This window comes from Nelumbo nucifera, chromosome 8 (assembly GCF_055504915.1).
Source record: "Nelumbo nucifera cultivar China Antique chromosome 8, China Antique-T2T, whole genome shotgun sequence".
Taxonomy (NCBI): Eukaryota; Viridiplantae; Streptophyta; class Magnoliopsida; order Proteales; family Nelumbonaceae; genus Nelumbo; species Nelumbo nucifera.
Genome location: NC_142656.1, coordinates 24,371,389 through 24,394,461, shown reverse-complemented (window position 1 = coordinate 24,394,461; position 23,073 = coordinate 24,371,389). Strand labels below are relative to the sequence as shown.

Here is a 23,073-nt window from a genome sequence, read left to right as displayed (position 1 = left end):
CCCGCGGGAATAGGAGACTCTAATAAAGCTGAGATGTTAGCATCTGTACAAGGTATTCAGATTGCAGACCAATTAGGAGTTCAGAATTTGGTAATTGAAGGAGATTCCAGAGTTGTTGTGGGATGGTTGACAAATCCAGGCTCAGCTATATGGTGCTACAGAGACTTGTTGAGGAAAGTTAATTGGTTCACAAGGAGCATGACTATTACCTCTCTTTGGGTGGGAAGAACAGAAATACCTTAGCGGATGGGTTAGCTAAGCAAGGGGTCTCAAGGGAACAATTATTTTGGGCTGCACTGTAATTTTTATTTTTGTTTTAGTTTGATGTAATACTTTGTTAGGGGAGGTAACAGCTCGTGCCTCTCCATTCATAAAAAATTACATGAGGGCATTCTGTCCATTTTATCATGACTCATTGGTTTTGGGGCCTCTGCAAGATCTAAGCTGCTAACAGTCTTACAGAGACAGAGACTGCCAAACTGTGGGCATGTCCCTTGGTTACAGTTGTGGAAGAGGACTCCCAGTTAGTACTGGGCTTGTTAAAGAACAATAGCCAAAGCTCATGTCAATATTGTCATTTCATGAGGGAAATAAAATTCCCAGTTAGGGAACTGGGGACTACCTTTTTTTTCAACAGCAACTTAAAGAGATTCATTAGAACTTAAAAAGAGAATAGTACGACAAGAAGTTGTTAGAGATAACACCCAATACAGCAGAGAGCCCCATTACCCAGCTAACATTGAGCCCAAAACAAATGATGTCTATTCACCCCTTCTTTAGCTAAGCCATCTGCCAAACCATTAGCAGACCTCCTCACCCATCTTAACTGGTTTTGCATATGATCTTGACAGCAACTTGAACCACCTGATATCATTTCTGAATTTCCATTATACCCCTTCTCTTATTTTCAGCCATCCAATGACTATTTTAGAATCTCCTACTATTAATCTTGTAATCCCCATTTCCTTAGCTTTTTGCACCCCAACAATAGCAGCAAAGAGTTCAGTTCTCACAGAGTCACACTGCCCAATAGGCCCCGAAAACAAGCCACAAATGATCCCATTCCCATCCCTAATTACTCCTCTAATTCCGGAACTGGGGACTATCTTTAAGCACTAAAAAGTCAACAAATAGTTTGGCTAATGCAATGGCCAGATAAAGGCTGAAACAGGGAACAGCTATTTTGGGGCTCTACCTGCCAATGAATGCTTATAATTTGTAAGAAAGGGATTAGGTAGCAGAATCTAGCCTAAAACAGAGAAACTAGGCACTCTGCAGTATGTGAACCATTTTATCACAATTTAAAAAAAAAAAATGACGTGTTTTCAAAGGTCAATAAAATTTGATTATTAACAAGCAAAAAATAATAATTACTTTTACAGCACATTTGTTTTAATCATTGTCATTCTGAAAACAATAATGTGAACCTAATATGCAATAACATCAAGGAACATGGCAAAGAACAGTTGACAGAAATAAATAACACAATGTATGAAACAATAACAAAAATGAACAGATGCAGAGTTCAGGTGAACTGAGATTTTATAATACCCATCAAAGTACTTACGAGATGAATGCTTACTGCTCCCTGAACCATCTTCATTAGTATCTGATAACCCAAATTCAGCCTGTAGCCGTCTTCGGTGATTTGCCACTTTCCTTTCAATTTCCTCTGAACTTTTAATTCCCTTCTCTTCAAGAGACTCACGATATTCCATCACAGCAACCTCTAGACGCCTTAGCTTTTGTCTGCAAAAAATAATACATATAAGCACTCAAGTACCATTTTACTTCGCCACAACATGATGGCTACATAAATGTATTTAAACTCTGAAGTACCTCTGTTCTTCATTCATGCCACTCTCAGGGTGAGGTGGGAAGATTGGATCAGTTGCAACCTCTGTCCCATCATCCTTACTTGGACCATCACCTGCATTTTCACTTCCAGAAGATGAGTAACCTAACCCCAGACCTTGAGCATTCCTCTTATCTTCATCTTCACTGCCATCATCCTCTCGAGCCCATTTTGAAACAGGTAAAACAGGATCAGATTTCTTGGAGAAAGCTTTTACTTCAGGCTGTGGAATAGGAATAGTTCCTGCCAAAGGTGCAGAGGAAACTTTGCCTTGTGAATGAATCCCATCATCCCCATAATGATTCCATCCGGATGAGCCAACAGGTTCCATCCCAAGGTTGGTCTCCCTATGAGTAGCACTATTTGCATTCCAGTTATTCTCCTCCTTTGCATATTTACTCGAGTTAGAATAGCTTGGTCCATATTTCAGATCATCATCTCGTTCATAGCTCCTCTGCTTTTCTGCCTCTTCAAGATAAAGCAACCGTGCAACCATCATTTCACGACCACCAGCAAGAGAAAGCCCATTGTGTCTGCAACGTCTTTCCAGCTCAGCAAGTGGAAGATTCAACAACTCTTTCATAGCAGCTCCCTTCCCCATAGCCAATGCAGCATCTTGGTTGAGCTTACTCCCCTCAACTGGATCTTCAGAACTTCTTGTATTTTCAATTTCTGGCACATCCCCACATAAAGAATGAAAAGGGACCACACCGGAATTTCCAGATCGAAGAAAAGTAGCTTTAAGTCCATTTACATATGCATCTGAAAACAGAAACCAGTCTGCCCATACTTGGAGAACCTTCATAACCCTTTCCTACATTGTATCAGACAAAAATGAACTTTACCTTCAGGACTTTAAAAGAAAATTGGGGTGAAGGGAAATCCAAAAGAAAACTGCTTAGTAAAGTTTACCTTCAGTGCTTCAGCAGTAATCCTTCCAGTGATACTACGGTACAAGTCATTGAAGCTCTCCATTATGTCAGGTAAGGTTGCTTCAAATTTCGTACGGTATGCAGATGCATTTTTTACAGGAGCACTACTGTTATGAAGAATATCAGAGACAAGCATAAGTCTTGCAACTTTGGTTGGTATTGGTGTCTCTTTAAGCGTCAAAGATTCAGTAAGAACCTCAACTATCTGCAATGGAAGATTATGTTAGAAACTGAGGAACATTACATAAACTGGTCTATCAAATTTATGGAGTCATACTGTCGTAGCAATATCAAAATGGCCTTGAAAGAAAGAAGAATGTTGAGTTGCATAAAGTGCTAAATGTTTTAACCAGAACAAATTAATGAGTCAAACCTAAAGTCCATAAACCCAGATGTTAATTGGAAAAAGATGGTACATCCGTCTATAATCTATAAATCTATAAAAGAGAGTATAAATCAGTATCAGCATTACCTCCCCTGCAGCATCAGCATTATCTAAAGCAAATCCCATAGCTTCTTTTATCTGGCTCCTTTCTAATGTCAAAGCCCGCAGCATATCCTCAAACTCGTCTCTCTGTTGATCTGTCAATGTCCGTTCCAATTCCAAACGCTGCAAAATCAAATAAGAAAAAGAAACAAAAAAGTGTTGAATCAGAAGAAAATTCTTTTCCAACAATCGAAAAGGTATTCACAGAACATGGCTGTATCACCCATATCGCTAAAAAAGACATGACAGAAGCAATACAAATCAAAACAAGAAAAATTACCCTGCTTCTTCCGGCTGCAAATGTAGTACCAGACTCTTTCTCATGCTCTGGGCTTTTTGCAGCAGGTAGAGGTGGTGGTATCCATCTGAATAAAGCAGCAGAAAGAAGCATTACATCATATAATCAAGTTTTCCATGTCCTCCACCCCAAATAATTGTAGATAAGAGGTTGCTAGGAACTTAGGAAGTAACCTAGCAAATGCATTACCTCCCACTCCCAGTTATCATGATGAAAGGCTCTGTTCGCCACCTCTGAAGCGTATCACCCTGAATTTGTGAAGCATAAAAAGATTATAAGATAATCCAAATTCGCAATGTCTCCATTCCTAACATAAATGACCCAAAGAAGCTAGATATCCAATTTAGAACACAGTAAGCTGTACCTGAGCAAAGGAGTAAAGTCTCCAAACATAATATGTATGCTCCTTTGAACCAAGTTCAAACAAGAAGTTGAAAAGTGGATTACCACGACCTCTCTCCATAATTGCTTGTTCAAAAGCACATCCTCCATCAAGAACAAACAGAGCCATAGTATCAATTACATGGCGGAGGTGATCGTTCTCAGGAGGTACAACCATTATGTCAGGAACATTGGGAGTAAGAACCTATATACCAAGATCAAGCCACAGTGAAAACAAATCAATTTACTATATTCTAAATTCAAGAATGGGAAATTGAACAGAACATAATGAACAAAAGAACATTGCTTTACATAATCATACAAATACAGAAAATAAAACAATAAGTAGAAGAAAAAGGATAAAGAACCTCATCAAGGAGATGTGAAATGAGATTGTGTACTAGAGATTCATCCCAGGTTGGAAGCCTTAAACTCAACTTTGATGGTTGCAACTTGGGGAACCCGGGTGCATCTCGGATTGAATGTGCTGTAAGGAATGGGAATGGCTTCATCTTATTAAGCTTCTGTAGTGCAGTTGGCATGGGTTTCTCACTAAGGGCCGAATTGTTAGCAGTGATTCGAGGTCTCGATTTATTGGTACAGAGAATTGGACAGGTGTGATCATAGGAGACTGTAAAAACCGTTATTTCTTGGCTTAATTTAGAATTAGAACTAGCTTAGAATTTCAGATTTATGGTAGGGAAGCCCAATTGTTAGGAAGAAACCTGAACTGCCTGTTCCAGTGGGTTCCAAGGTTGGCTAATTTCAGGAATTCTGGGTCAGGGGTTCAAGTGTAATTAGTGATTTTTGCACATTTTTTCTTGTATTAAGTTCTTAGTTGGCATTGCACTTCCTTGTTATCTACTTTGGACAGCTAGGGGCTTCTTATATTTATATTCATAAAACTCTGTTACTTATTAAAAAAAAAAAAAGATGATTTCTTCTCAGGTTTCAGATTTGAATGCTTTTACAGATGAAAAAGAATTCATTATCTTTTGTCCCATCAATTCACAGGTTTAATAAATAATAGAAAAAATTAATAAAATTAAAAGTTTGTTGCTGGATTAATGTTATGATAAGCTTAACGGCATGGTAGAGAAAATAAAAAAGGGCAAAGGTGTAAATTAAGGCACCAAGACCCCCAGATCCATGAATCAAAACAATAAAATAAAATAAAATCTCACAAAACTTCAAATATAATGAAAATACAGAACAGAAATTGTGAGATCCATCCTGCATCCAAGTAACTATAGAAAATGATAGATATGTTGATTCCAAGCTAATTACACATAATAAGCATAAGATCAAGGGGAGAACCTAGCATGTTTCAGATATTCACATTATATACACTGTTATTACAAGGAATCATTTTGTTTCTATTTCATCAATACTAGTGTAACGACATGTTGAAAGTAAATGGCAAAGATATAACTAGATATTGCATATCAAATTTAACTTTTATAACCCACACCAAAGCCAAAGCAAGTATCTTCTTTATAATAGTATAGATATATGTGTCAAAGATAACCATGATAATTACATGTTAATGAATTTAAAAAAAAAAAAAACAAATGTAGAACTCCAAGGTATTCATTTGACCTACCAGCTCAGAACTCTGGTTTGTCACAGAAGTAACTGGTGGACCATCAGGACCAGACAAAATAACAGTACCACCCTGTCAACGCATTATATGGGCTTCAGTTTCATAGTAAGGGATTTTGAAGAAAAGAAGCATTTCAATTATCCTCTGAAATGGAAAACTCATCCATAAGATTAAGCATGATAAAATATGAATGCCTGTGAAGAACAGGCACAATAATGTAAAACTGATATTAAAACTACCAACCTCCTTACTCCTGATAGCCATATGCCCTGGTGGGGGAGCAGGTAAGGCTTGTGCTGGAAGAGAGACAGACTTGCCCCAACCAATCTTCAACTCATATTCATAAACAACAACTCCTGGAGCAAAAGAACTTCCATTAATACCGATGTTGCAAGCCTCAAAAGTGGCTAAATAAATGCATATAGAAACTTAAATGATCAAGACAGAGATATATTAGCTAAAACCACCCCCTAATAAAAGGGAACCATTGTTTTGCTTCACTTTTGGTCACCAATGAATGCTTTCTTATGGAGTTGGCAGTTGAAAGGACTTGGTAGAAGAGGGAAGTTGTTTGGGTACTATACCCCTGGGCCCTGGCATTGGATTGGAACATATTGACAGAAAGAAACTCTCCATTTTTTTAAAAACAAAATAAGCTGAGAAGATTCAATTGAAAGGGTCCTAAGGGGGAAGCTATACTCATGAATGGCAGTGCACAAATGTTTTGAAGTGTACAGTATAGGATTTTTTTATCCTTATGGATAAAAAATGTTAGTTACACATTTTTGTAACTAACATAGAACAGTATTGTGTAGAGAATGATTTTGTAGCCACATTACAGCATCTTGCTATGATGTGACAGAGATGCTCTCTATTTTATTTTTAATGCAATACCTTACCATTATTAAAAGAGGGAGGGAGGAGGGGCGACCTAATTTGGACCTAATCCAACATGAAGTTCAGCATAATCTGGCAAGTCCAATGTATTACCATACAAAAATCCTCTAACTTTGTTAATCAGAAAGGTGCATAAGACCAAGTTTTCAATGAATTTTTCAGTAATATAATAGTTAAATAAATAAAACAAACAATAAAATAAAAGATAGAAAGCAACCCAAATGGATCAGGGAGGAATCGTAATCAACAAAATTTAAGTGGTTTAGAAGGAGAATAACTCAAGGTTCTTTGAAAACAGAGGAGCTAAAGAAGATTAAGTAATTCAGGGGGCTTCTGTTTTGCTTCATTATTGGTCACCAGTGGATAATTCCTCAAGGGCTGTTGCAGGCTTCCCCATTTTTTTTTATCAATAACACTTTCATTAAATCATCAATAGAAGATTTACAAGAGGAAGACAAACACACTTATCTTCCAAGAGCAGCAAAGAACCACAAGAAAAGGAAAAAAAGAAAGAAAAAAACACTAAAGTTACAGCTTAAGCCCAAAACAGTGAATCCCTTTTTGACCCTTGTTTAGCTAAACCGTCAGCTAGGGAATTAGCCGATCTTTTAACCCAACATGTCTTAACTTCCATCTCCCGCACCAACCACTTGAATTTCCTCATCTCATTATTGTACTTCCATAAGCCATTGTGATATTTAATCAGCAACCCTATCACCACCTCTGAATCCCCTTCAATTATGAGTTTCCTGATGTTCAACTCCTTAGCTTTCTGGACTCCTTCCATAACTGCAAAGATCTCAGCTCTAAGGGAGTCACCCACTCCAATTGGGACTGAGAACATGGCAGAAATGACCCCATTTTCATCCCTAAAAACACTCCCAATCCTCGATTGTCCCGGATTTCCCCTACTACACCCATCAAAGTTTAATTTCACGAATCCACCAGGTGGAGGGGTCCAAGCCACACTCATTACTGACTTGGTCTGTGTGCAAATTGCAATTTCACCCCACTTCCTCGACATGTCATCCACAATGTAATATGTGAAAAGCTCCAAAGATTTCAGCCACTGTACTGCCCTAATATGTATGATAGCCCTCAGATCTGCTGCTCCTCTTTGAGCTTCTGAGAATATCCTGGAGTTTCTTTCTTCCCAAAGTGTCCAACATACTACAGCCCTTAGTCCTCTCCACATTGTCCTTCCCCTTTTTATCCGCCACCTGAAAAAAGAAGGGGAAAAAAGGCCCTACAAGTCTGATGGGGGATTCCAGCTACATCCAAATAGGGAAAAGGCTTGTTCCTAAATTGACCTCGCAAAATGGCAAGACACCAGTAGGTGAAAACCAATCTCCCCATCCGCTTTACAAAGAACACACCACTGAGGTGACAAACAAGTATTGGGTCTCTTCTTTTGGAGTAGATCACCAGTGTCGATTCTTTCCAGATAGGCTTCCCAACAAAAACTACCAACCCTAGGAGGTATTGTTCTGCACCAAACCTCATCAACAAGGAAAGGGAGGAAAGTAGGACTGGTGAACTGACTTAAGACTTTGAAGAAAGAAGCACAAGAAAAGATGTCGTTGGGGGTAGGTGTCCAAATTATAGAATCCACCCTAGTGGGGTCTAAGACAACGTTATCAAGAAGTGCAATAAGGCTCGAAATACTGTCGAAGTCTAAGTCCCTCAAATCCCTTCTTAGACCCAAGTTCCACCCAATCCCAGAAGTGGAAGAGGACGGGGTGGTGAAGGACCAGATTGGCTCATCTTTCAAATCAGAAAGAGCATACAAAAAAGGAAAGTGATCCTTTAGAGGGGCACTCCCCACCCAGGTTTGCTCCCAAAATTTTATGGAGTTACCGGAATTCAAATCATACTTCTGATATTAGGGGAGAAAACTGGTAGCAGGTCATGAAAGGCTTTCCAAAGAGAATGCTTGTGGTCCTAGCTCTGATTCCAACGTCCAATCCATTATGCTCCAACCCATGTATACTTGCCACTATTCTAGCCCATAGCTTCCTTCTCCGTAGGGAATCTCCACAACCACTTTCACAACAGAGTCATATTCCTTCTCCTAATACTCCCAAGCCCCAAACCACCATAGGTCTTACTCCTACAAACTATCTCCCAGCTAACTCTATGATCCCTCTTCTCCTTTTCCGGCTCACACAGGAAATCTCTCATTAGCTTCTCCAATCTATTAGCAACCTTCACTGGGATTTTAAACACCGACAGGAAAAAGATGGGTAAGTTAGCAAGTGTGGCCTTAATAAGTGTAATTCTCCCACCAAGAGAGAGGTAGTCCTTTTTCCAGGAAACCAATCTTTTTTCAAACCTTTCCACCACCGGGTTCCAAAAGCTCTCTCTCATAGGATTATCACCTAAAGGCAACCCTAAGTAGTTCAAAGGCCACCCCGAGACTTCACACCCCAGCACTTCAGCACGCTCCCTGATCTCTCCCTCTCCTCCATATTCACCCCCACTACACAGTTTTTCCCAAGGTTAACCTTCAAGTTGGACATTTGCTCAAACAGTTGTATCACTGACTTCAAGTTCCTGATAAAGCTCACATTACCGCCTTCACAAAACAGAATCGTGTCATCAACAAATTGCAAGTGAGTGAGAGGGGTTTCCACCCTCCCAACTCTCCAGCCTCTAATGAGCCCCCTAGAATCTGCTCTGTGAATCAGTTTCCCCAAAACCAACGCAATTAGAACAAACAAGAAAGGAGAAAGGGGGTCTCCTTGTCTTATACCCTTACTGGCTGGAAAGAAATCTACCACTGTCCCATTCACTAGCACTGAATAATGACAATTCCGGACACAACCCATGATCCACTTACACCATCTAGCCCCAAACCCAAATTTAGTCAAAACTTACCTCAAGAAGTCTCAGTCCACCAAGTCATAAGCCTTTTCCAAGTCCAACTTACAGACCACTCCCTTCTTCTTATCCCTCTTAAAGTTCTCCACACTCTCATTAGCAATTAAAATATGATCAGTAATTTGTCTTCCACTCACAAAAACTCCTTGATAGTGTGCAATGATATCTGGCAATACCTTCTTCATCCTCAAAGACAACACTTTTGCAATGATCTTATACAAGCTATTAACCAAGCTAATTGGCCAAAAATCCTTCGGGTGGGAAGCATCTTTCTTTTTTGGAATTAAGGCTATAAAGGTAGAGTTCACACCCGGATTGACGATTCCTCTCCTGAAAAACTCCTCAAACACCCGCAAAAGATCATCTTTCAAGATATCCCAAAAGTGTTGATAAGCAGGCTTCCCCCATTTATTTATGCAGAAAATTTTACTTAAGCCTGGTTTTGTATCTCAATTCAAGGGTGTGGACTATCTTATGTATATAGTCAACTACTCAGTGTACTTGTATTGGAAAAACCTGTACCACCCTAGTTTCAGTCTTTCCAATAAATTACCTCATGTTAAAAAAAAAAAAGAAGAAGATTTGATTGAATAAGGAATTTGATGGATAATTCCTTCAGGGTTGTTGCAGGCTTTCCCATTTTCTTTATGCAAGAAATTTTACTTAAGCCTCGTTTTGTATATCAATTCAAGGGTGTGGACTGTCTTATGTATATAGTCAATTAGCTACTCAGTGTACTTGTATTGGAAAAACCTGTACCACCCTAGTTTCAGTCTTTCCAATAAATTACCTCATGTTAAAAAAAAAAAAAGAAGAAGATTTGATTGAATAAGGAATTTGATGGATAATTCCTTCAGGGTTGTTGCAGGCTTTCCCATTTTCTTTATGCAAGAAATTTTACTTAAGCCTCGTTTTGTATATCAATTCAAGGGTGTGGACTGTCTTATGTATATAGTCAATTAGCTACTCAGTGTACTTGTATTGGAAAAACCTGTACCACCCTAGTACAGGTAGATGGCAACTTTATTGAAACAAATGAGAATACTTTGCCGGTTTATAAGGACTGAGTCATAATACACATAGAGCACAACCCCATGATGTACACCTGGTTGGATATATTTAGATTGACCAAAGGCAGTAAACAAGTGTTCAGTTTTACAGAACATCCAAAATCTAGAGCTAGAATGGCAACTTTATTGAAACAAATGAGAATACTTTGCCAGTTTATAAGGGGAACTTTTTTTGTATGTGTATAATCTGTTCAGAAGGAACCACTGCTTTGTGTAATGGAAAGGCTTGGTCTGCAAAGCAAGAGAACACATGTTCAAGTCTGAGAGTGGCACCTTTATGAAAAAAAGAAATATGCCAAAGTATAGGACTGTATCTAGTCTACCCCCCCCCCCAAATACACCAGATAGATGGAACCAACGTTGGGCAATGGCCCTTTCTTGATCTTTCTTATATTCTGTCCAGTAAAATAAACATGCATACATGCTCATCTTTAGAAAACATATAACTGGTTTTTTATAATACTGATCATGGTATCTTTCAGAAGCAACAACCAGAGATCTAATAAACCTTGCATTTCATCCTTTGCAGCCTGCCCATCAGCTCTATTCATAAAAGCAACAAAACCACAGTTCCTTTGCCTCCTCCTCTCCTCTTCTGTCCGAGGCCACATTATCTTTACACTAGCAATGGGCCCAAATCTTCCAAAAGTCCTCAAGAGGAAATTCTCATCCACCTTATAAGATTCAGGCAACACAAATACATATTAATATTTTCATCAAACTCCAAATTGCAGAAGAATCACCAAACTAAAGCAAAAGATAATGACACAAAAGAATATTATGGTGTCACCTGTGGTGAGAGATTTCCAACGTATAGATTTGTAGTTTGAGGGTCCCCATCATCAAACGATCCAGGAAGCTTCCCGCTTGGATCAAAATCATCTGGAAGTTCATCAAACCGGCTAGGTGGCTGCACAAAGAACCTCAGTTTTCTAAGGGTCATACATACATTCAGTGAAGATGTGATAAAAACCCTCACAAAACAAGAAATAAAACCATACTGGAGTCACAAAATACTCATTGAGTGAAACAACAACAATAATAACAATGATAATAATGCAGTGGAAACAGCTGCTCCGGCCAGGAGTTGCAAGAAATAGATTGATTAACCCATTAAGGTCTGTTTGCCTCTCATAGTTTTGGAATGCCAAGTAAATATCAGAAACAACTTACAGCGGAATTTTCACTATGGCGCCCTTCCCGCCTTAGTTCACGCTCCTGATTTCGCCTTTCTCGCATTTCTTGCTCAAGCTTCAGTTCCTCCATAAAATTATCTATATTCCTTGACTTTCCCTTTTCCTTCTCCCTTGGTCTCTCCTCCTGCAAGTTGTATTATAGAAATCTAAGGTACAACTGTCACTACTAGAAAAGAATAAAGCACAAAGATCTAGGAACCTGATCTACAATAAAACATAATAACCTAAAAGTAAATCAACAAAACACACTAACCTTCTTCTCAGGTTCTTTTCCCTTGGTTGCCAAAGGAGGTGGAATAAAAGATGGAACATACCTGAAAAGAAAAAAATTAGACTTCCATTTCACAAGAACAAAGCAATTACTTCAACAGAAACTGTTTTACTGTCCCAATTGAGAGTAATCTAGACCTCCAAGAAATAAGCAACCATCACATGAGCTATATATCACAGTACTGCTAAAATTCTCATTTCTACGTCATTGTCAAAAACATCCTCCAATATATCAAAAATGTCACCAAACTAGTATCCCAACAAATCATAGATGCAGCCAAAAAAGAAAAAAAGACAGAGAGGTTCTAGATAGCTGGGACCAGCATTCCGTTATGGCCTTCTTAGCATAAAAAAATGTTAAATATTTCTTAATGTCAAGATTCAAGTCAGGGTTACAACAAGGAATTAATTCCCTAACTTTAACAGTGTTGAAAGAAAATTCCTAACAAGCCCATAATATCAAATAAACTTAAAATAATGTATAACCCAAACAGATGGGTTGGCTAGTGGGCTAACTAAACCCATTAAGACTACATGAGGTGTCCCATACAGGACTTCCCTCTCTTTAAGTGGGAAGGCCAGGTGTCCTTTACCTAGGGGAGGGAGTAGTTGCATACCTACCTCACTCCCTATTTAATCTCCTTAGAGTTGTGTCTTAGAGGATAAGACTCCTAGAGAATCCTAAGAAAATCCATAGTAAACATAAAAGATAAAGAGAGGTTTTTGAGAAGAAAGAGGAAGACAGAGAAAAGCGAAGTCCTCTCTGGCAAGTATCTCCTATGTGTCTTCTATTTCCACATTACATATTGTTCTCCTTCTCTCTTTCATTTACTCGCAAGTCATAAGAAAGAAAGTAGAGGAAAAGAAACCATCCACCACCAGGTGCTTCTACTTGCTTGATTATGGTTCCTCTACCAAAACAGGTTAGGGATTAAGCCATCTACAACCTTATTCCCAAATGCTGATTATGGTTCCTTTCAAATGCAGATGAAGAAAGGAGGGATAAAAGTCATCTATAGTCAAATGTTCAATTTGACTGACTATGATTCCCTTCCGATGTGCAAGTCCAGGAAATTAATGAATTTACAATCACAGTTTTGTCCAATTGACTATGGCATATAGTGAAAATATGATGTCATAAAGTCTCTCAATTGTAATTTTTTCATTTCTCATTCTTGTACACTTAAAATATGTAAAGAAATGAAAATGAAAATATCATTTCTCTAAGTCAGAATCAAATCTCTGCTCTGCTGCAGGGATGTAATTAAGGGGAACAATCTATGTGATTCCCTGAATGGGCCTTACCCCCACCCCCACCCCCCAAAAAAAAGGAACTCAATCATTAGATTGAGTGAATTATGTTGCATAAAATTTTCTTAAAATGTTTACACCAACAAACAGGAAGCATATTAGGATATTCTCTTTGAGACATCAACAAGAAAGTTCAAAGCCTGAATTCTGATTATTCAGAGTTATGGCTGTCAACATGTCACTGGCCTTACAAAGGGTAACCTCCATCCTAGTATCCTCTTTTCTTTTTGATAATTAACAATGTAACTTTATTGATTTAGAGAAAGCTTGGCATACATATCCATCCTCATTTCCAGATATAAAGCATAGCTTAGATAGAAACAACATTCTGAACCCATTCTTCCAACAAATTCTGATATTTACCAATTGACTGCTGATAATTTGCTAGAGTTCCCAAGAAGTCATTCTAAGTCCTTTACCAAGCTACTGGTTGTTTTTGCATATGTTTGTATAGATTGGCCCTCTTTGTGGGGTTACAGCCACACGACTTTCCCTTCCCAAGCCTGTGGGTGTTCATTATACAGTTCAAACCGCAAAACCGAACTGAACCAAATCGAATTTGCAGTTTGGTTCACTTTATACCTATAACCAGTTTGATTCATTTGAGAATTTTTTAAATTACAGTTTATGGTTTCAGTTTGGTTTATTAAATTATATAAACCGAACCAAACCGTAAACCAAAATTATATAAATATATAATATATCTAAATGGAGTGCATAAAATTATAAATATATAATGAACTCTTTATTTTATAATAAAAATAGTAAATAAAAGTTTTAAGTTTTAATTTTTAGGGGAGCTATTTGGGCTTTCTAATTGGGTTAAGCCCAAAAAAATCATAGAATGGTTCAAAGTCCCAAAAACTGTATTAGATATCGTACCAAACCATAATAAAACAGTTTGGTTAGGTTTCTATACGAAAACGGTTTGGTTTGGTAGAGAAATTTCTCCAACCGTAATTTACTGGTTTGGTTTGAGATCTCCAAACCACACCGAACCGGACCGTGAACACCCCTATCCAAGCCCCATGGCTTCATGTTCATAACTCGTATATTTCCAATTGTAATTTTATTATATTAATGCATGACAAAATGAGAACGAAAGTGAACAAGTGTAAATGCAAGGCCCTGAAATTTTATACATGAATAGGTAAATAGTTTGCTGCCTAGCACCCTCAATTGAGCTCCTAGGAGAAATGTACAAAAATGACCCTAAGTTCAGCAGCAAATCACCCCAAAAGGGAAAACTCCTTGATGCCTCCACTCCTCAACTATCTAATTTATTAACATGGTCTTCAAGGCACAACAGAGCTAACACATATATAAACAACATGAACTCATCCCACGAATTCCATGTCCAAACTCGTTCTATATATGCTAAAATCACAACACAATTGCTGGTTTTCCATACTCTTCCAATCCCCGATGTTCCTGAGTTACCTAATGCATTCCAATTGAAGTTAATCCAATGGACTTCACACTGGGAAGGTCCATGGTAACATCATCCAATCCTTGATGCAGCATCCTCAACCAGTAACACAGGGACTTCCAAGATGGGGGAAGTATTCAGAGTTTTGTTTTATTTAGAAAGTATTCAAAGATGACAAAGGCCTCTTGGCCTTGTATTTGGGACCAATTGACTAATGACAAGGGTGACGATAGAAGCTGTTTTACATAGTCTGAGCCTAGCCAAGCAACAGAACTATAAAAAGATTGAGGTGAAACCAGATTACAAAATTATTTTCAAAATATATATTTTGCAGTCAAATTATTTTTTTGTTAAGGGCATTTCAGTAATATATCTATTTGTCTTATTTCCAGTGTTTAGAAAACCGGATCAGACTGGCCGATTGAACCGTGACCCGGGGCACTGACCGGTTCGGTCACACCCCAAAAACCAGGTGACCATCCGGTTTAACCGATGAACCAGTCCTGGTTTCATGAAACCGCATGGGTCCATACATAAGTGAAATTTTAAAATGTTGTTAACAAGATTTGAACCCAAGACCTCTTATTTTCACAGATTACTTAATTACCACTAATCCACCTCTTTATTTATGCTAATTAATGACCTATTTATCTTTATCTTGCCAAACACAATAAGAAAACATGAGACGATAAGCACCAGTTGGACCTCCTCCTTTGAAGAGCCTGATAATACAACCTTCTTTGCTGATGTTTCTACCCTCTCCCAATGCTTCTGACTCCAGCAGCATAAATTAGCCTCTTCATAATAGTAATAATATAGGAAACACCCAGAAGAAAGCAAAGTAAAATTGAACCTTGATGGGAGCTCCTTGGTAACCCAGGTAATGGCAGGAATAGGAGAGGTAATCAGAAACTCTGAGAACAGGATATTGGCTCTATTTTCAGGACCAATTGGCATGGGAAACTCCCTGAAGCCTGAATTATTGGCATTGCTGCAAGGTCTTCATTTAGCAAAGCAACTGAGTTATAGACAGGTGGAGGTACATGGGGATTCAAAAGTAGTTATTTCATGGGCAAACTGCAATAGACATATCCCATGGACTCCCAAACATGTTTTAAGGGAAGTGGAAAGAATTGTTAAAGACAAATGCTGAATTCAAGTGCACAACAAGGAATGCAAATGGTTTAGCTGACCCCCTTGCCAAACAAGAGGTACTGAAGCAACAAATTGAAGGTGACTCTAAACTGGTAGCAGAGATTGCTAGAAAGTTGAGCAATGAGAGATTGCTAATTGAAGATGACTCTAAACTGGTAATTGGATGGTTGAAGGAACTAGAGAGAATGGCTTAGTCCCATAAGGAGTCTTTGTGAAGATTCAAGTGGCTAACAACAAATATGACAGTAAGTTTTCAATGGGAAAGGAGATTGACAAATGGGTTGGCAGATTTTTCAGCTACACAAGGGGTGCATTTTTTTTTTTTTTTTTGAAAGTACAAGGGATGCATAATAATCAATTATTTTGGGCTCAACTGTAATTTTGGTTTTTGAGGTTGCATCTGCACAAAGCCTTTATTAGTAACTCTCTTTATGAATTTTAATAAACCATCTATTACTTATCAAAATAAATAAATTCAAACTTCAATATTGCCTTAAATGTAGCACTTAATTAAATTTAAGATAATATTCTTAAGCATAGCATTTAATTAAAAGCGAGGTAAATTTGAATTTGAATAATTGCCTTAAATATATAGAAGCTAGAGAGAGAGAGAGAATAGGCAATATAATAAAACCCATAATATATTGCTGGTACATTAAGTGTATCAGTAGGTATCAGGCCTATATTGGTCAAATATAGACCCAAAACGACCCTATAAAGGCTTGTACAATGTTTTAAAAGCACAAAGTGCAAAAAAAGCGCAAGGGCCAATTTGCGCATGAGGCGCAAGTCGCAAGGCGAGGCCACACCTTTTTACAAAGGCGCAAAATTACAAAAAAAAAAAGCTAAAAAATCAAAAAAAAAGTCAGAAAATTCAAAAAAAAAATGCAAAATTTTCAAAAATTATTAAACATAATGTTAATAAAAATATATAAACTTAAATTTTAAAATAAATGATTTAAAAACCTATTATCTAAAATTAAAATACATAAACATAACATGTAAAGTGTATTCAAATGAAAATTTAAAAGCAAGCATATAAAGCATTTTCAAGCATGTAAAACCCACAATCTCTTTTTTTCCTTAATTGCATTGCTTCAAGTAGTTAATGTGATGTAAAACATATTGCATTCTTGATTCTATGAGTCACCTTTGTACCATGCCCCTCGAGGCAAGCACGAAAAAGTCTATGCTAGGGTCTAAAATTCTTATTTCTCACATAAAAATAATGATTTTATAACTTTCATTGCCTTTTAAGAAGATATTTTATTGCAATGAATGAATGAACAACATTAGAAAATAGGGGGTTCTCAAAGCGTGGTGCGCCCAGGTCCTAGGCGCACGCTTGGTGCACCTAGGCGAGCGCCTGATGCACCTTGCACCTCAGCCCAGGTGTGCGCCTTTTTAAAATTTTGCGCTTTTTGCTTTTTTTAGTCTAACAGCTGGGTCGGGGGAAGCGTGTGCCTAGGCGAGCACCTAATGCACCTTGCACCTCAGCCCAAGCGTGCACCTTTTTAAAATTTTGCGCTTTTTGCTTTTTTTTAGTCTAACGGCTGGGTCGGGGGCTCTGCCCCCAGACCCCAGACCACACCCCTCAAGGCAAAACCGAACAAGTCTATGCTAGGGGTGGCACACCTTTTAAATCAATGGGCTTGTATCATCCCAATACAAACAAATAAGTACAAAACAACTAATTTCCAAGCGTCCGCCGTCTCAACCCCTCATTGGAATTATGTGTATTGGCTGATACATTCCAATATGTTGTGAAATTTTAAACAATGGAAAGAATACAAGACATAGAAGATTATCCTATTGTGCATTGAACAAATATGGTGTGTATTCCCCATCTTTGGAGTGAGATACAAGAAGTAGACTCACCAAAGAGATATACCCAAACTAAGGTTTAATAGCCTTCTACATGGAGAGAGAAAGGGAAAATAATAGAAGAGAGCAAGGGGTGGGAGAAGAGAGCAGTGGCAGATGAATGTTGTGAAATGATAAGAGGAGAAAATGGGGAAATGATAGGATTAATAAATTAATTTTGATTTCTAGAAAAGAAAAGAGTGGCTATGGTTGTCATAACATGAGCAAAGCTATCATATGAGTGTTCAAAGATGTGAATGATTTTCATTAGGCAATAACAACAGTGTTGAGGTCATAAACTCACAACAGATCTGGACTCCTCCAAGTCAAGCAATCGAATTCTAATATTTCTCTGACTCATGCCCAATCACTTGACAAATCCAAACTCAATTTCCATTGACAACTGCACAATACTTGTGGCAATCATATTTAAAACACAAGGATTGTGTTTGGCATGTTCTTTACTAGATGAACCAGATAAATTAATTATTATTTAAATGACATACATGTCTAATTTCATTTTACAACCAGCAAGATTTTTGGGGGACATTGCTTGATGAAATGGTAAAATCTTGGACCAATAAGCATGAGAAAACAAGTTCAAGAACGGCCACTTTATGGAAAGATAAAATGCCAAAGGTTAGGTAACCCAAGTAATGTAATTAATTCTTCTCTTTAGCAGGAAAAATTTTGGAGACCCCAATTGAGGTGTTAGGCCTTTTTGAAACAAATAGTTTGATTTGCAATATTGGAAGACAAATAATATCATGGAAGTGTGTGCAGTTAGCAGTGTTATGGAGTTTGTGGAATGAAAAAAAACAATAATATTTGAAAGGAAATCAAGGAGTATTGAGGAGCTGATAGATATCATCATGGTAAGAGTTGCTCATTGAGCTCTAACATGTGAGGGTTTCAGAGGTGTCTCACTAAATGACCTTATAAGGGAGTAAGGGGATGGCAAATCACTGCTGGACACCAAACCAGTAGACAACAAAGGATGGAAGAATGGATAGATCCTGCTACAGGCAAGGTTAAATTTAATTTTGACCGGTGCTGCCTTGAATATCTAGGAAATTCAGGAGTTGGGGGGATAATTAAGGACTATAATAGTAATATTCTGCTGTATTTCTAGGGTCCAATTGGATATGGTAATTCTTTAAAGGCTGAACTACAGGCCTTGCTTCTGGGACTAAAGTTGATGAGCATGATACAAATGAGAATGCAAAACCATAATCTGCTGGATGAGATCCCAACAAAAGATACCTTCAAAGTTCAGGCCATTGGTCAAACAAGCACAGATTCTAGGCACCAACTTGAATGGCCCATTCAATTGGATGCCTAGAAGTGCAAATGCTTTCACAGATGCTTTAGCAAGGGTTGGGGTTGCTACCAGATTATTTGGTATGGGGTTGTCCCGAGTCAAGTTGTTAACAGCTTTTTTTTTGACAAGAACATGATTTCATTAATAGTTTATAAACATCAAATATACAAAGGAATATACATCACTGACAAGGAAAAAAAAAACCTTTCCCATTAGAATAATATTACACAATTACAACTCATCCCCCCCCCAAAAAAAAAGTTCCTATTCACCCCTTGTTTTGCCAAAGAACCAGACATAGCAGACATAGCATAGGATGATCTTGTAACCCATTGCACCTGTACCTGCATTTTTTATCACCAACAGAAAAAAAAAAATATTAATTTAAGGAGCACATGTGCCCGCATTCCTTGATTTCATTTCTATAAGTCCAAAGGGCTTCCTCCTAATTCTTCAGCCAGCCCACAACTACCTTACAGTCTCCTTCTATTACAAGCTTTTCAATCTTCAAGTCTCTTGCTTTTTGTATCCCTTCATTCAAGGTTATCCATTCTGCTCTAGGTAAACTCCCCTCCCCTACTGGCCCAGAAAAAGAGCCTTTTATCAATAACAACTGCTTTTCATTAACAGAATTAAGGGACTAGTACACAAAAGAGGAGATAAACTTTCATAACTCTCCCATCCAAGAAGACCACCCAACAGGTGGGAAGAAAACAAATGCAATTACAATTGAGCCCAGAAAAAAAGAAACTGTTTTCACCCTTTGTTTAGCTAACCCATCCATAAAAGAATTAGAAGATCTTTTAATCCAAGAGAATTTTACATCAACATCCTTTGTTAGCCACTTGAACTTCTTCATTTCATTGCTGTAGTGCCACAGTCCATTCATTTTATTCTCCAGCCATCCCACTACCACCTTAAATCTCCTATAATCAACTTTCTAATACACAGCTCTTTAGCTGTTTGTGCTCCTTCCAAGGCCGCCAAAATCTCTGCCTGAAGAGAGACACCTGTTCCAATTGATCCAGAAAAACGCACAACTACATCTCCATCCACGTTCCTGAAAACTCCCCCAATGCCTGAAGGCCCAGGATTACCAGCACTGCTACCATCAAAGTTCAATTTGATAAAGCCACTAGCAGGAAACCAAATAGGACATGTAACCTCAGTTGCTGGGGCCGAATTTTCTATCTCAACACATTTCCTTCGTAAATCTACCACTGTAAAGTCCTCAAACAAGTTCAGAGTCTTCAGCCAATGTACAACCTTTATTTCAAGCACCTCCAGTGAAGTTTCTAGGATTCTCTCGTTATCTGAGAAGACCCTTAAGTTCCGTTCTTCTTATATTGTCAAACAAACAGCCACCCTTACACCCCTCCACATCACCCTACTCCCCTTCTTTGGCCAACTAAAAGTTGTAGAGGCAAGCAAGCTTTGCAATATTAAGTGGGAGCGACCACCTGAATCCAAACAAAGAAATAAACAATGACCAAATACTATTAGCAAAATGGCAGGAGAAAAAGAGCCTTTATAACACCCTTCTCAACTCCAAAAGCTCCCCCTATGCCTGAAGGGCCCAGGTTCACCATGCTACTTCCACCAAAGTTAATTGGATGGAACCTTCATCTGGTGGTGCCCACAACTTCACAGTTTTCTCTTTTTGTAGCTTGAACCAGACACTTCCCCCCAGCTTCTAATAATATCATCATATGATAAAAGGTCATGTATTCTAACATAATGAACCACTCTAGCTATTATACACACAATGACTGTCTCCAAGGATCTTTCCTGTCTCTTTAAAAATTCTTGCATTTCTTTCCAACCAAATAGTCCAAATAACTTCAACTCTTGTCACCCTCCTCATTTCTTTGGCCTTCTAAAAGCACAGTTCAAACTTCAAAATATCACAATGTATCAGTGCACATTGACCAATCTGTATAACGTTTCAGGATCACTGACACATTGGATAAGAAGATCGGGTTACTTGAATGATTTCAAATGTTGTCACCCTCCACAACAACATTCAAAAATTCTTTCATTTCTTTCCTCCCAAATAGTCCAAACAACCATAACACTTGTCAATCTCCACAACAACCTTACTCTTTTCTTTCGCCTTCTAAAGGCATGGTTCAAACTTCAAAATATCACAATGCATCTATGTGTATCAACCAATCTGTGTCACCTTTTAGGATCACTGATACGTTGGATAAGAAGAGTTTGGTTTATTTTAATGACTTCAAATGTTAGATATTGATCTGATGGGTTTCTTCTCAAACTATCAAACCAAAAAGTAAAAAAAAAAAAGGTAAATTTTCCATCAAAAGAAACTCTCAATACAAAATTTGCATATTAAAAGTATTGATACATTCAAAGAGAAAAAACTCTCCTAAACACAAAATAAAAGGAGATTCATAGATGGTGGCAAGTCTCACTACTAACTTTAAAAAGGACACGCCAATAGGAAACAGGCACAAAGAAGGCCTTTTTTTGTAGTACATCCAAATTGTTAATCTTTTCATGAAAAACTTCCCTACAAAAAGCCCCAATTTTGGGAGGGTTTGGTTTGCATAAAATGTCCTTGGCGTGTAAATGAGCCAAGGAAGGAACAGGATGACCAAGGCCCTAAAAAGAAAGCATAAGAGAAAGAACCCAACAGAATAAAAATCCATACCTGACAATCAGAAGATGAAATATTCAAGATTCCCCCAAACTAATCCAACAAACTGATTACAGCTAGAAGTTCTGGATTCCTTACAGCTCTCCTAAAGCCCATATCCCAGTCGCAACCAACTGATGAGATTGATTGGATGGCAAATTTAGATACACTTTCCCCTTTGAAGGTTGAAGGTTGGAAACGACCATGGTTTAAAATGTCCCTAATTTCCCTAATATTTCCACGACATATTTCTATTTCCATGGGTAGGAACACAAAATTTTACCAGAATCGGCACATTCCTCAATGAACACTACCAACATTTTGCGGAATACATGAGATAGTTTCCACAACAAATTTCCATTTCCAATTCCATGGATAGCGACATGAAATTTTACTGGAATCAACATATTACCCAGTGAACACTACCAGCACTATGTGGAGTACAAATAGTATTAAAACATAAGTTGGTAACAATGTCGTTGGGCTACCTTGTAATTGTGTTTCAGGCTTGTGTGTGTTTATTTCTTATGGTTCAGTCCTTGGGGGAGGTAACACCTCGTGCCTCCTCCTAGGCTGACTGTACTCTCTTTATTTGAATTAATAAAACTGCTCTCCTTTATCAAAAAAAAAAACAATGTTTTTGCCTACATAACTTACATGATTACTGCTTTGAGCTAGCTCAATATTCATTTTAAATATGAAGTTAAACATTAGTTTTTGATAGTGTAATAGAATATTTGGTTTATTTATTACAATAATTTACATTTTCTATGAGATTAAATTTTCCTTAACCCATTCTATCATGAAGCTCTAAATCATAAGGTTTGCAGGGCAACCTCAAAACATATTTTTTGTCTATAACATTAGTTTCTTAGCTTTGTTTAATAATATGGAACAAAATAATAATTTAAAAAGGTGTACCTACATTTCTTTTATCATTTCATAAAATAGCATTATATACTTTGCATATTTTACAATGTTTTCACCATGTCTATAATTTTTATAATAGTTCCATACGATATTTCTGACATTTTCTGACATGTTTCTTATATTTGGACAACCAACATTTCCACTGGCACCGACATTTTAAACATTGAAAACAACTACAAAACCTCTCCTTCAATGGAACCTCGACCAACCAGGTATCTTCCCAAAAGTGAATAGAATTACCAGAGCAAATATCATTAAGTACCTTGTGAATTGCTTTCCAGGGTTATGCCCAAGTGCACCTTATGGAAACTACTACATTCCATCCATTTGTCATAAGCCCATGAATGCTGACAAATACCTTTTTTTTTCAGATCAGTAACTGATAGGCTTTTATTAATTAACCAGAAAGTAAGCATATTACAATAATAATAGGAAATTAACCTCCCTAACCATGTAATGAACCCTCAAATTACAGATTCCACTTAATTAACCCAACCCCAAAATATCAGTTATCTTGTTGCCCCTTGATTAGTTAGAAC

The 23,073-nt window shown here is 37.7% G+C and overlaps 1 protein-coding gene across 3 annotated transcripts in view; it reads right to left on the bottom strand.

Annotated features, from left to right (window-relative positions):
• Window positions 1–23,073, bottom strand: part of LOC104609179 (protein RRC1-like) — a 35,056-nt gene that overhangs the window by 3,157 nt on the left and 8,826 nt on the right. For all 3 annotated transcript variants that reach the window (XM_088892926.1, XM_088892927.1, XM_088892928.1), the window contains 13 exons: window positions 11,853–11,913; window positions 11,577–11,723; window positions 11,194–11,313; window positions 10,912–11,077; window positions 5,800–5,912; window positions 5,557–5,628; window positions 3,937–4,158; window positions 3,762–3,820; window positions 3,555–3,639; window positions 3,260–3,397; window positions 2,768–2,992; window positions 1,840–2,669; window positions 1,568–1,749 (listed from right to left, as the gene is read on the bottom strand). In XM_088892926.1, coding sequence (XP_088749052.1) covers window positions 1,568–1,749; window positions 1,840–2,669; window positions 2,768–2,992; window positions 3,260–3,397; window positions 3,555–3,639; window positions 3,762–3,820; window positions 3,937–4,158; window positions 5,557–5,628; window positions 5,800–5,912; window positions 10,912–11,077; window positions 11,194–11,313; window positions 11,577–11,723; window positions 11,853–11,913 — 2,420 coding nt within the window. The remainder of the gene's footprint in view (window positions 1–1,567; window positions 1,750–1,839; window positions 2,670–2,767; window positions 2,993–3,259; window positions 3,398–3,554; window positions 3,640–3,761; window positions 3,821–3,936; window positions 4,159–5,556; window positions 5,629–5,799; window positions 5,913–10,911; window positions 11,078–11,193; window positions 11,314–11,576; window positions 11,724–11,852; window positions 11,914–23,073) is intronic.